Raw genomic sequence first — 12,465 nt, 5'->3', positions numbered from 1 at the left:
AGAGAAAGAAGTAAATGAGAGCTGAAAGGTATTTAAAGACATATTTCTTGGGGTGCAGGAGCTCTCAATCCCAACATGCAGGAAGGCAGGCAGGAGAGGCCCGAGGCCTGCTTGGCTAATTCAAGACCTCTTAGCCAAACTAAAGCACGAAACGAAAATGCACAGGCAATGGAGGCAGGGATACACATTGTGGGGAGATTATAGGGATATGGCCTGGGAGTGTCAGGAAAGCCAAGGCACAGTTGGTGCAGAACTTGTCTAGGGACATAAAAAATAACAAGGGTTTCTTCAGGTACACAGCACAACAACGGAAGATGAAGGACACTGTATCCTCCTGATGAGCGAAACGTGAGACCTGGCTATAACCGACATGGAGAAGACTGAGGTACTCAACAATGGTTTTGCTTTGGTCTTCAGTGACAAGTGTTCTAGCCACACTGCCCAATTCACTGAATCCAAATGCAGGGAATGGGAGAATGAAAAACCACCCACGGTAGGAGAAGATGAGGTTCGAGACCATCCAAGGAACCTGCAGGTGCACAAGTCCATGGAACCTGATGAGATGTATCTGCAGGTCCTGTGGGAACTGGGGGATGAAGGGGCTCAGCCACTATCCATCATATTTTAACAGTCACGGTTGACTGGTAAAGTTCTCAGTGACTGGAAAAGGGGAAACATAACATCAATTTTTAAAAAGGAAAAAAAAAAAAAGACCTGGGGAACTACAGGCCAGTCAGTCGCACCTCTGTGCCCAACAAGATCATGGAGTGGATCCTCCTGGAAACTGTGCTGGGGCACATGGAAGATAATGAGGTGATTGGTGACAGCCAGCATGGCTTCACTAAGGGCAAATCGTGCCTGATGAATTTAGTGGCTTTCTACAATGGGGATACAGTGCTGGTGGATAAGGGAAAGAGCGTCTGATGCCATCTACCTGGACATGTGCAAAGCATTTGAAACTATCCCGCACAACATCCTTGTCAATAAATTGGAGACACATGGACGTGATGGATGGACCACTAAGGAAATGACTAGATGGTCGCACTCCAAGAGTTGCAGTCAATGGCTCAATATCCAGGTAGAGACTGGTGATGAGTGGTGCCCTCAGGGGTCTGTACTGGGACCAGTATTATTTAACATCTTTCTCAGGGACATGGAATGTGGGATTGTGTGCACCCTCGGCAAGTTTCTTCATGACACCAGGTTGGATGGTGTGGTTGATACTCTAGAGGGAAGGGATGCCATCCAGAGGGACCTGGACAGGCTAGCATGGTGGGCCTGTGCAAGCCTCATGAACTTCAACAAAATCAAGTGCAAGGTCCTCCCTATGGGTCAGGGCAATCCCAACCACAAATCCAGGCTGGGCAAGGAGTGGCTGGAGAGCAGCCCTGTGGAGAGGGACTTGGGGGTGTTGGTGGGTGCAAAACTGCCTGTGAGCCAGCAACGTGCACTAGCAGCCAGGAAAGCCAACCATACCATGGGCTGCATCCAGAGCAGGGTGGGCAGTGGGGTGAGGGAGGGAATTCTCCTCCTCTGCTCCGCTCTGGGGAGCCCCCCCTGCAGTGCTGGAGCCAGCTTGGGGGCCCCCAACAGCAGAAGGACACGGAGCTGCTCGAGCGGGGTCAGAGGAGGCCACGGAGATGCTGGGGGGGCTGGAGCAGCTCCCCTGGGGGGCCGGGCTGAGAGAGTTGGGGGAGTTCAGCCTGGAGAAGAGAAGGCTCCGGGGAGACCTTCGAGCGGCCTCCCAGGGCTTAAAGGGGGGACAGGAGAGGTGGGGAGGGACTCTGGATCAGGGGGTGGGGATGGGACGAGGGGGGACTGTTTTAAACTGAGAGAGGGCAAATTTAGATAAGATATAAGGATGAAATTCTTTCCTGTGAGGGAGGTGAAGCACTGGCAGAGGTTGCCAAGTTAAGATGTGGATGCTGCAACCATGCAAATGTTTAAGGCCAGGTAGGGGGGACTTTCGGAAGCCTGTTCTAAGTGAAGGTTTGCACCTGGGATGAACTACATGATATTTAAGGTGCCTACCACCACAAAGCATTCTATGATTCTATGACGATATGAAGCCTTCTACCTCCTCCTTCTGAAATATTAAGAAAGATGAACGGCACCATGCTGCAAAGGGTGCCTGTGCACTTACATCACTTGCAATGTCTCTGGAAGCTTTAGCAGCCTTGATAGGAATGGCATCTGCCCGCATGTCGTAGCCCTTCTTCTTATCTTCCTCCATTGCAAGCTTGTACAGTTTCTGAAACACAAACAACCATTGCCCTCAAACAACACGCCTCCCCGGGCCTCAGCAGTGCCCAGGGACGGACACTTCACCCCGCATCAAGCACCCACCTCACTGAAGTTCACTCTGTTCTGCTGTGCCAGCAAAATACCAGGCGTATCCGGCATAATGTGAACGCTGGTCTTATCCTTCTCCCAGGCTGATATGTACGAGCGCTGCAAGAACGAGCACAACGCGGAATAAGGTCACGCGAGCACGGAGCAACAAACTCAAAGAGCCAACTCGCTCCAGGAACTGAAGCGAGGGGCCTCGACCTTCAGCTCACTCAGGGACCCCCCCTCTCCTCACTAAACCTTCTAACACTTCCCCTGTTTCTTTCCTTTTCCACACTGCACCCAATCACTGCTCCTATCCCACAAGATACGATTTGCTCTAAAACACGGAACACGGGTCCCTGGTGCAAGACGATGCAATATCCCTCGTGCAAGAGCCAGGCACCGGAAGGAGAGAGCCCAGCAACCAGAGAAAGGCAGGCGCTCGTTTCCTTCGGGTTGCAAACACAAGGAAGTCTCACCTGGTTCATGATTTCAGAGTTGTGCTTTGCCAGAACCATGGGCATCGAGTCAGGAAGGCTCGTGAATTTGATGGTGTCCGGGTGCTGCCGATACTTCTTGTCACTCAGGATGAGGCTCGCCCTCTTATTCTTCTCATCGTCCAGCGAACCACTTGGGGACCAGCCAATGCCCCTCAGCCACAGAAGGTCGGACTTGTACACGTTCTGAAAGGACACGCAAGGACACAAAGCACCTCAGAAACCTCCGTGCTCCCTCGCACTGCTCCTCCTGACAAGGGAAGATCTGCCTACCAAAACACAGTGCCCCCCGCCTCACAACCCACCACCCACCACCAAAGGGACTCCCGCTCAGCTCAGCTCCCCACAGCCTGGCTCCCCACGCCTACGGCAGCACACGCAGCTGCCAACCAGCCCACAGACTCTCCCCCTCCATCTCCTGAGGGCCCTTTCAAAAGTCCTGCCCCGTTTGGCAATCCCCAGCTGGCAGACACACGTGATGAGCCTGACACCTCAGCACCTAACGCTCTTCCTTCATGGCATTCACCACTTGGCTTGCCTTGGCCCACTGCTGCTCCTCCAAATTAAAATATTTGAGACCGTTGGCCTTCACCTGCTGCACAGAAGCCCAGACACCTGCCAAGACCATCCCTCCTATAATGCTCATGGCAAGACAGGACTATTCCACGACTGTGAAGTATGACCCCACACAAACTTCATGCTTCACTGTTCAAAACACCAACTCTCAGTAAGACGGTACAGCCACAACACACACTGAGTCTCACAAAACCACCCTAGAATTCTGCTCCCACCTAGACCTTCCCCAACAAAGTAACAAAACACTAAACTGACACAGGGTTTTACACAGCCAGTAAAGAACAACTTACATCACTCTGAAGGTCGTACACTTTCTTGGCTTGTACAACATCGTTCTGGTCTGGCAGACAGGTCCACCGATGCAGAGGGTGCTTGTAATCAATGTCGCTGACCAGCTCCTGACATTTCTTGGCCAACACGATGCCCAGCATGTCCACTGGGCTACTGAAGTGCGTCTTTGTCTTCTCAAAGGCTTTCTTGTACTCCCTGTCACTCTGGATCTTGGCTACATGCATCGACCACATCATCTTCGGATCATCCTCTATGTTACGGGCCCCTATGTGGTGGCCAAGCTGCTTGCGATAGCCTTCCTTGTACTTGTACTGCAGGGTTAAACAAGCTCAGTAAGTTTCTGGACAGCTCTGCCCCTTCTGACATTATTTCCCAACAGCACCTGTGAGCAAGCGCTTTGCTAATGGAGCCTGAAAAGTTCTCCACAGGAAGAGGGCTCTAAGCACAGCATATCCCTACTGTGTCCTGCACTTCCACCCACCCCACGCCTCCACTGGGCCACAGGAGGCACACGGAGGCCCCCATGGCAACTCCAACCGAGCTAGCTCAGGAGCCAGGAGCGATGCGTGCCCACAGGCTGGCTCTCCACACAACCTAAGCATCCCCACTGAGAGGCCAGCTCAGCTGCTGCGATGCACAACTAGGGGAAAACCACTGCACTGCTCCAGCAGGCCACAGGGGCCTCGTTCCTGCACAGCCCTGGATGCCACGCACAGTGCTCAGCAGACATATTGTCCCAGCCCGGTGTGTGTTCTCAGCTGCAGGCCTACAGACACTGAGCTTGGGAAGGGACAACACAACACTTTTTCGCCTTACTCTTACTGAAATATGAAGTAAGACTGAGGAGAGATTGAATGCATCTCCTTAGCGGATGGGAACAAAACTGAAATACAGAACCTCACGTGAGTTCAGAAATTCAGCTCCTCCAGAGCTGAGCCCTGAATAGATACCCCATGGCACAGCAATGACTGGCCTTCAGTGATGGGATCTGCCTACACTACAGGCAGAAATATTAATGCCTTGCTCATAACACATAACGTGGTTTGGGTTTTCTTCCCTCATGTCCAGCTCAGCTGCAGAGCTGCAAAATCCGGCGAGCGCAGGCTGGCAGCACTGAGGGCAGCACACCACCTCAAAAGTCCACTCGCTGGCACCAGGGGAGGCTGCCACAAGCCCAGGAGGGACGCTGATTTGGATCACGTCCATCACCCAGCTCCCACAGGCACTGTCCACACACCCTCTGCACGTTCCCTAGTAACACTGCACACTCCTAACCCACAGGGACAGCTACAGGCAGGCCCTCCCAAAACAAAACATTGACAGACCAGCTGAATGGCTGTCACGGGTAAAGAGCTGTGCTGCCTCCATTCCGCCAAGGTTGCAAACCCTGGACTTCATCTGCAACACCTGCAAACCCTCCGACACGCCGTGCCGCAAGGGCGCCTGTGCACTTACATCACTTGCAATGTCTCTGGAAGCTTTAGCAGCCTTGATAGGAATGGCATCTGCCCGCATGTCGTAGCCCTTCTTCTTCTCTTCCTCCATCGCAAGCTTGTACAGTTTCTGAAACACAAACAACCATTGCCCTCAAACAACACACCTCCCCGGGCCTCAGCAGTGTCCAGGGACGGACACTTCACCCTGCATCAAGCACCCACCTCACTGAAGTTCACTCTGTTCTGCTGCGCCAGCAAAATACCAGGCGTATCCGGCATAATGTGAACGCTGGTCTTATCCTTCTCCCAGGCTGATATGTACGAGCGCTGCAAGAACGAGCACAACGCGGAATAAGGTCACGCGAGCACGGAGCAACAAACTCAAAGAGCCAACTCGCTCCAGGAACTGAAGCGAGGGGCCTCGACCTTCAGCTCACTCAGGGACCCCCCCTCTCCTCACTAAACCTTCTAACACTTCCCCCGTTTCTTTCCTTTTCCACACTGCACCCAATCACTACTCCTATCCCACAAGATACGATTTGCTCTAAAACACGGAACACGGGTCCCTGGTGCAGGACGATGCAATATCCCTCGTGCAAGAGCCAGGCACCGGAAGGAGAGAGCCCAGCAACCAGAGAAAGGCAGGTGCTCGTTTCCTTCGGGTTGCAAACACAAGGAAGTCTCACCTGGTTCATGATTTCAGAGTTGTGCTTTGCCAGAACCATGGGCATCGAGTCAGGAAGGCTCGTGAATTTGATGGTGTCCGGGTGCTGCCGATACTTCTTGTCACTCAGGATGAGGCTCGCCCTCTTATTCTTCTCATCGTCCAGCGAACCACTTGGGGACCAGCCAATGCCCCTCAGCCACAGAAGGTCGGACTTGTACACGTTCTGAAAGGACACGCAAGGACACAAAGCACCTCAGCAACCTCCGTGATCCCTCACACCGCTCCTCCTGACAAGGGAAGATCTGCCTAACAGAACACAGTGCCCCCCCGCCTCACAACCCACCACCCACCACCAAAGGGACTCCCGCTCAGCTCAGCTCCCCACAGCCTGGCTCCCCACGCCTACGGCAGCACACACAGCTGCCAACCAGCCCACAGACTCTCCCCCTCCATCTCCTGAGGGCCCTTTCAAAAGTCCTGCCCCATTTGACAATCCCCAGCTGGCAGACACACGTGATGAGCCCGACACCTCAGCACCTAACGCTCTTCCTTCATGGCATTCACCACTTGGCTTGCCTTGGCCCACTGCTGCTCCTCCAAATTAAAGTATCTGAGACCGTTGCCCTTCACCTGCTGCACAGAAATCCAGACACCTGCCAACACCACCCCTCCAATAATGCTCATGGCAAGACAAGACTATTCCACGACCATAAAGTGTGACGCCATCCATACTTCATCCTCCACTGTTCAAAACACCAACTCTCAGCAAAACAGTACAGCCACAACAGAGACTCAGACTCACAAAACCACCCTAGATTTCTGCTCCCACCTAGACCTTCCCCAACAAAGTAACAAAACACTAAACTGACACAGGGTTTCACACAGCCAGTAAAGAACAACTTACATCACTCTGAAGGTCGTACACTTTCTTGGCTTGTACAACATCGTTCTGGTCTGGCAGACAGGTCCACCGATGCAGAGGGTGCTTGTAATCAATGTCGCTGACCAGCTCCTGACATTTCTTGGCCAACACAATGCCCAGCATGTCCACTGGGCTACTGAAGTGCGTCTTTGTCTTCTCAAAGGCTTTCTTGTACTCCCTGTCACTCTGGATCTTGGCTACATGCATCGACCACATCATCTTCGGATCATCCTCTATGTTACGGGCCCCTATGTGGTGGCCAAGCTGCTTGCGATAGCCTTCCTTGTACTTGTACTGCAGGGTTAAACAAGCTCAGTAAGTTTCTGGACAGCTCTGCCCCTTCTGACATTATTTCCCAACAGCACCTGTGAGCAAGCGCTTTGCTAATGGAGCCTGAAAAGTTCTCCACAGGAAGAGGGCTCTAAGCACAGCATATCCCTACTGTGTCCTGCACTTCCACCCACCCCACGCCTCCACTGGGCCACAGGAGGCACACGGAGGCCCCCATGGCAACTCCAACCGAGCTAGCTCAGGAGCCAGGAGCGATGCGTGCCCACAGGCTGGCTCTCCACACAACCTAAGCATCCCCACTGAGAGGCCAGCTCAGCTGCTGCGATGCACAACTAGGGGAAAACCACTGCACTGCTCCAGCAGGCCACAGGGGCCTCGTTCCTGCACAGCCCTGGATGCCACGCACAGTGCTCAGCAGACATATTGTCCCAGCCCGGTGTGTGTTCTCAGCTGCAGGCCTACAGACACTGAGCTTGGGAAGGGACAACACAACACTTTTTCGCCTTACTCTTACTGAAATATGAAGTAAGACTGAGGAGAGATTGAATGCATCTCCTTAGCGGATGGGAACAAAACTGAAATACAGAACCTCACGTGAGTTCAGAAATTCAGCTCCTCCAGAGCTGAGCCCTGAATAGATACCCCATGGCACAGCAATGACTGGCCTTCAGTGATGGGATCTGCCTACACTACAGGCAGAAACATTAATGCCTTGCTCATAACACATAACATGGTTTGGGTTTTCTTCCCTCATGTCCAGCTCAGCTGCAGAGCTGCAACATTGGGGAGCGCAGGCTGGCAGCACTGAGGGCAGCACAACACCTCAAAAGTCCACTCGCTGGCACCAGGGGAGGCTGCCACAAGCCCAGGAGGGACGCTGATTTGGATCACGTCCATCACCCAGCTCCCACAGGCACTGTCCACACACTCTCTGCACGTTCCCTCGTAACATTGCACACTCCTAACCCACAGGGACAGCTACAGGCAGGCCCTCCCAAAACAAAACATTGACAGACCAGCTGAATGGCTGTCACGGGTAAAGAGCTGTGCTGCCTCCATTCCGCCAAGGTTGCAAACCCTGGACTTCAACTGCAACACCTGCAAACCCTCCGACACGCCGTGCCGCAAGGGCGCCTGTGCACTTACATCACTTGCAATGTCTCTGGAAGCTTTAGCAGCCTTGATCGGAATGGCATCTGCCCGCATGTCGTAGCCCTTCTTCTTCTCTTCCTCCATCGCAAGCTTGTACAGTTTCTGAAACACAAACAACCATTGCCCTCAAACAACACGCCTCCCCGGGCCTCAGCAGTGTCCAGGGACGGACACTTCACCCTGCATCAAGCACCCACCTCACTGAAGTTCACTCTGTTCTGCTGCGCCAGCAAAATACCAGGCGTATCCGGCATAATGTGAACGCTGGTCTTATCCTTCTCCCAGGCTGATATGTACGAGCGCTGCAAGAACGAGCACAACGCGGAATAAGGTCACGCGAGCACGGAGCAACAAACTCAAAGAGCCAACTCGCTCCAGGAACTGAAGCGAGGGGCCTCGACCTTCAGCTCACTCAGGGACCCCCCCTCTCCTCACTAAACCTTCTAACACTTCCCCCGTTTCTTTTCTTTTCCACACTGCACCCAATAACTGCTCCTATCCCACAAGATACGATTTGCTCTAGAACAAGGAACACGGGTCCCTGGTGCAAGACGATGCAATATTCCTCGTGCAAGAGCCAGGCACCGGAAGGAGAGAGCCCAGCAACCAGAGAAAGGCAGGTGCTCGTTTCCTTCGGGTTGCAAACACAAGGAAGTCTCACCTGGTTCATGATTTCAGAGTTGTGCTTTGCCAGAACCATGGGCATCGAGTCAGGAAGGCTCGTGAATTTGATGGTGTCCGGGTGCTGCCGATACTTCTTGTCACTCAGGATGAGGCTCGCCCTCTTATTCTTCTCATCGTCCAGCGAACCACTTGGGGACCAGCCAATGCCCCTCAGCCACAGAAGGTCGGACTTGTACACGTTCTGAAAGGACACGCAAGGACACAAAGCACCTCAGCAACCTCCGTGCTCCCTCGCACCGCTCCTCCTGACAAGGGAAGATCTGCCTACCAAAACACAGTGCCCCCCGCCTCACAACCCACCACCCACCACCAAAGGGACTCCCGCTCAGCTCAGCTCCCCACAGCCTGGCTCCCCACGCCTACGGCAGCACACGCAGCTGCCAACCAGCCCACAGACCCTCCCCCTCCATCTCCTGAGGGCCCTTTCAAAAGTCCTGCCCCGTTTGGCAATCCCCAGCTGGCAGACACACGTGATGAGCCTGACACCTCAGCACCTAACGCTCTTCCTTCATGGCATTCAGCACTGCACACTTGGCTTGCCTTGGCCCACTGCTGCTCCTCCAAATTAAAGTATTTGTGACCGTTGCCATTCACCTGACATACAGAGCTCCACACTCATGACAACATCATCCAACCAAAAATGCTCAAGGCTAGAGAGGACTATTCTGTAGCCATGAATATGAGCAGACAGAAACTTCATCCGTCAGTATTCTTGACTAAATCTCAGCAAAATAAAACTGGGCAGTTGCAACCTCTCATGAACTCTCAAATGAGAAAGTAAAGAGTTCTGGATGAGAACATTCGAAATTGAAAATTTCTTATCAATAGAAACAAAGAGATAATTTTTTCAAACTGAATGATGGTAGATTTTGGTTGGATATAGGGAAGAAATTCTTTACTGTAGGGATGTTGAGATACTATAACGGGTTACATAAAGAAGCTGTGGCTGCCCCCTTCCCGGAAGGGTTCAAGGCCATGTAGAATGGGGACTGGAGCAACCCAGTCTGCTGGAAGGTGCTCCTGCCCATGGAAGCGGGGCAGGAACTAGATGGTTTTTAAGGCTCCTTCAAACCCAAACCATTGTGCAACTGTACTATTCAGTAACATATTACTGCCACAACACAGTCTCACAAAACCACCCTAGAATTCTGCTCCCACCTAGACCTTCTCCAACAAAGTAACAAAACACTAAACTGACACAGGGTTTCACACAGCCAGTAAAGAACAACTTACATCACTCTGAAGGTCGTACACTTTCTTGGCTTGTACAACATCGTTCTGGTCTGGCAGACAGGTCCACCGATGCAGAGGGTGCTTGTAATCAATGTCACTGACCAGCTCCTGACATTTCTTAGCCAACACGATGCCCAGCATGTCCACTGGGCTACTGAAGTGCGTCTTTGTCTTCTCAAAGGCTTTCTTGTACTCCCTGTCACTCTGGATCTTGGCTACGTGCATCGACCACATCATCTTTGGATCATCCTCTATGTTACGGGCCCCTATGTGGTGGCCAAGCTGCTTGCGATAGCCTTCCTTGTACTTGTACTATAGACAAAAACATGTTCAGTGAGTTTTAATTTAGTTCTCTTCACAACCCTAGCAGCCCCTGTTACACAACCTCCAGACAACCCACCATCTGAAACAACAGAGACTTTAGAGAGAGAAAGCATTCAGCTGATGAACTGCAGTGCACCACTACAAACGGATTCATACAACATTATCTGCCTGATACAACTCTCACAGTTTCGAAGTCACTCCCCTGGAATATATATTAAGAGCTACTATCGCAGTAACGAGAGTAAAAAATTTCCCCAAATGATGGCAGTGATACGAAAGGCCTGAAGTACAATAAATATCCCCTATATTAAGAATCAGTTAGTGAACTTGAATCGTGATAGCCAAATAAACTCCTATTCAAAATATTCAGGACATTAAAACTGGAAAAATAGGGAGACAGATGTTGGAGTTTCAACTGAGATACTAAAAACATATATGGAATACAATTTCATATTAGTACCTAATTATAATAAAAATAATTCTCATTTAAACTGCCTTTATTTTTAAACAAAAAAGTGGTTTGTGTTTTCTTCCCTCATGTCCAGCTCAGCTGCAGAGCTGCAACATCCGGGGAGCGCAGGCTGGCAGCACGGAGGGCAGCACACCACCTCAAAAGTCCACTCGCTGGCACCAGGGGAGGCTGCCACAAGCCCAGGAGGGACGCTGATTTGGATCACGTCCATCACCCAGCTCCCACAGGCACTGTCCACACACTCTCTGCACGTTCCCTCGTAACATTGCACACTCCTAACCCACAGGGACAGCTACAGGCAGGCCCTCCCAAAACAAAACATTGACAGACCAGCTGAATGGCTGTCACGGGTAAAGAGCTGTGCTGCCTCCATTCCGCCAAGGTTGCAAACCCTGGTCTTCAACTGCAACACCTGCAAACCCTCCGACACGCCGTGCCGCAAGGGCGCCTGTGCACTTACATCACTTGCAATGTCTCTGGAAGCTTTAGCAGCCTTGATAGGAATGGCATCTGCCCGCATGTCGTAGCCCTTCTTCTTCTCTTCCTCCATTGCAAGCTTGTACAGTTTCTGAAACACAAACAACCATTGCCCTCAAACAACACGCCTCCCCGGGCCTCAGCAGTGCCCAGGGACGGACACTTCACCCCGCATCAAGCACCCACCTCACTGAAGTTCACTCTGTTCTGCTGCGCCAGCAAAATACCAGGCGTATCCGGCATAATGTGAACGCTGGTCTTATCCTTCTCCCAGGCTGATATGTACGAGCGCTGCAAGAACGAGCACAACGCGGAATAAGGTCACGCGAGCACGGAGCAACAAACTCAAAGAGCCAACTCGCTCCAGGAACTGAAGCGAGGGGCCTCGACCTTCAGCTCACTCAGGGACCCCCCCTCTCCTCACTAAACCTTCTAACACTTCCCCCGTTTCTTTCCTTTTCCACACTGCACCCAATCACTGCTCCTATCCCACAAGATACGATTTGCTCTAAAACACGGAACACGGGTCCCTGGTGCAGGACGATGCAATATCCCTCGTGCAATAGCCAGGCACCGGAAGGAGAGAGCCCAGCAACCAGAGAAAGGCAGGCGCTCGTTTCCTTCGGGTTGCAAACACAAGGAAGTCTCACCTGGTTCATGATTTCAGAGTTGTGCTTTGCCAGAACCATGGGCATCGAGTCAGGAAGGCTCGTGAATTTGATGGTGTCCGGGTGCTGCCGATACTTCTTGTCACTCAGGATGAGGCTCGCCCTCTTATTCTTCTCATCGTCCAGCGAACCACTTGGGGACCAGCCAATGCCCCTCAGCCACAGAAGGTCGGACTTGTACACGTTCTGAAAGGACACGCAAGGACACAAAGCACCTCAGCAACCTCCGTGCTCCCTCGCACCGCTCCTCCTGACAAGGGAAGATCTGCCTAACAAAACACAGTGCCCCCCGCCTCACAACCCACCACCCACCACCAAAGGGACTCCCGCTCAGCTCAGCTCCCCACAGCCTGGCTCCCCACGCCTACGGCAGCACACGCAGCTGCCAACCAGCCCACAGACTCTCCCCCTCCATCTCCTGAGGGCCCTTTCAAAAGTCCTGCC

The 12,465-nt window shown here is 52.4% G+C and overlaps 1 protein-coding gene across 1 annotated transcript in view; it reads right to left on the bottom strand.

The window, feature by feature from the left end:
• Positions 1-12,465, bottom strand: part of NEB (nebulin) — a 131,809-nt gene that overhangs the window by 77,559 nt on the left and 41,785 nt on the right. Inside the window, exons 43-53 of the mRNA XM_042808539.1 lie at positions 12,004-12,207; positions 11,540-11,644; positions 11,337-11,444; positions 10,081-10,392; positions 8,825-9,028; positions 8,361-8,465; positions 8,158-8,265; positions 6,703-7,014; positions 5,818-6,021; positions 5,354-5,458; positions 2,144-2,251 (exon numbers count right to left, since the gene is read on the bottom strand). Of these exons, the coding sequence (XP_042664473.1) occupies positions 2,144-2,251; positions 5,354-5,458; positions 5,818-6,021; positions 6,703-7,014; positions 8,158-8,265; positions 8,361-8,465; positions 8,825-9,028; positions 10,081-10,392; positions 11,337-11,444; positions 11,540-11,644; positions 12,004-12,207 (1,875 nt within the window). The remainder of the gene's footprint in view (positions 1-2,143; positions 2,252-5,353; positions 5,459-5,817; positions 6,022-6,702; positions 7,015-8,157; positions 8,266-8,360; positions 8,466-8,824; positions 9,029-10,080; positions 10,393-11,336; positions 11,445-11,539; positions 11,645-12,003; positions 12,208-12,465) is intronic.

The sequence above is a fragment of the Tyto alba genome, unplaced genomic scaffold (assembly GCF_018691265.1).
Source record: "Tyto alba isolate M040663 unplaced genomic scaffold, T.alba_DEE_v4.0 Super-Scaffold_7, whole genome shotgun sequence".
NCBI classification, from domain to species: domain Eukaryota; kingdom Metazoa; phylum Chordata; class Aves; order Strigiformes; family Tytonidae; genus Tyto; species Tyto alba.
The sequence above is the reverse complement of the archived record's forward strand: the minus strand, read 5'-3'. Positions and strand labels throughout refer to the sequence as shown.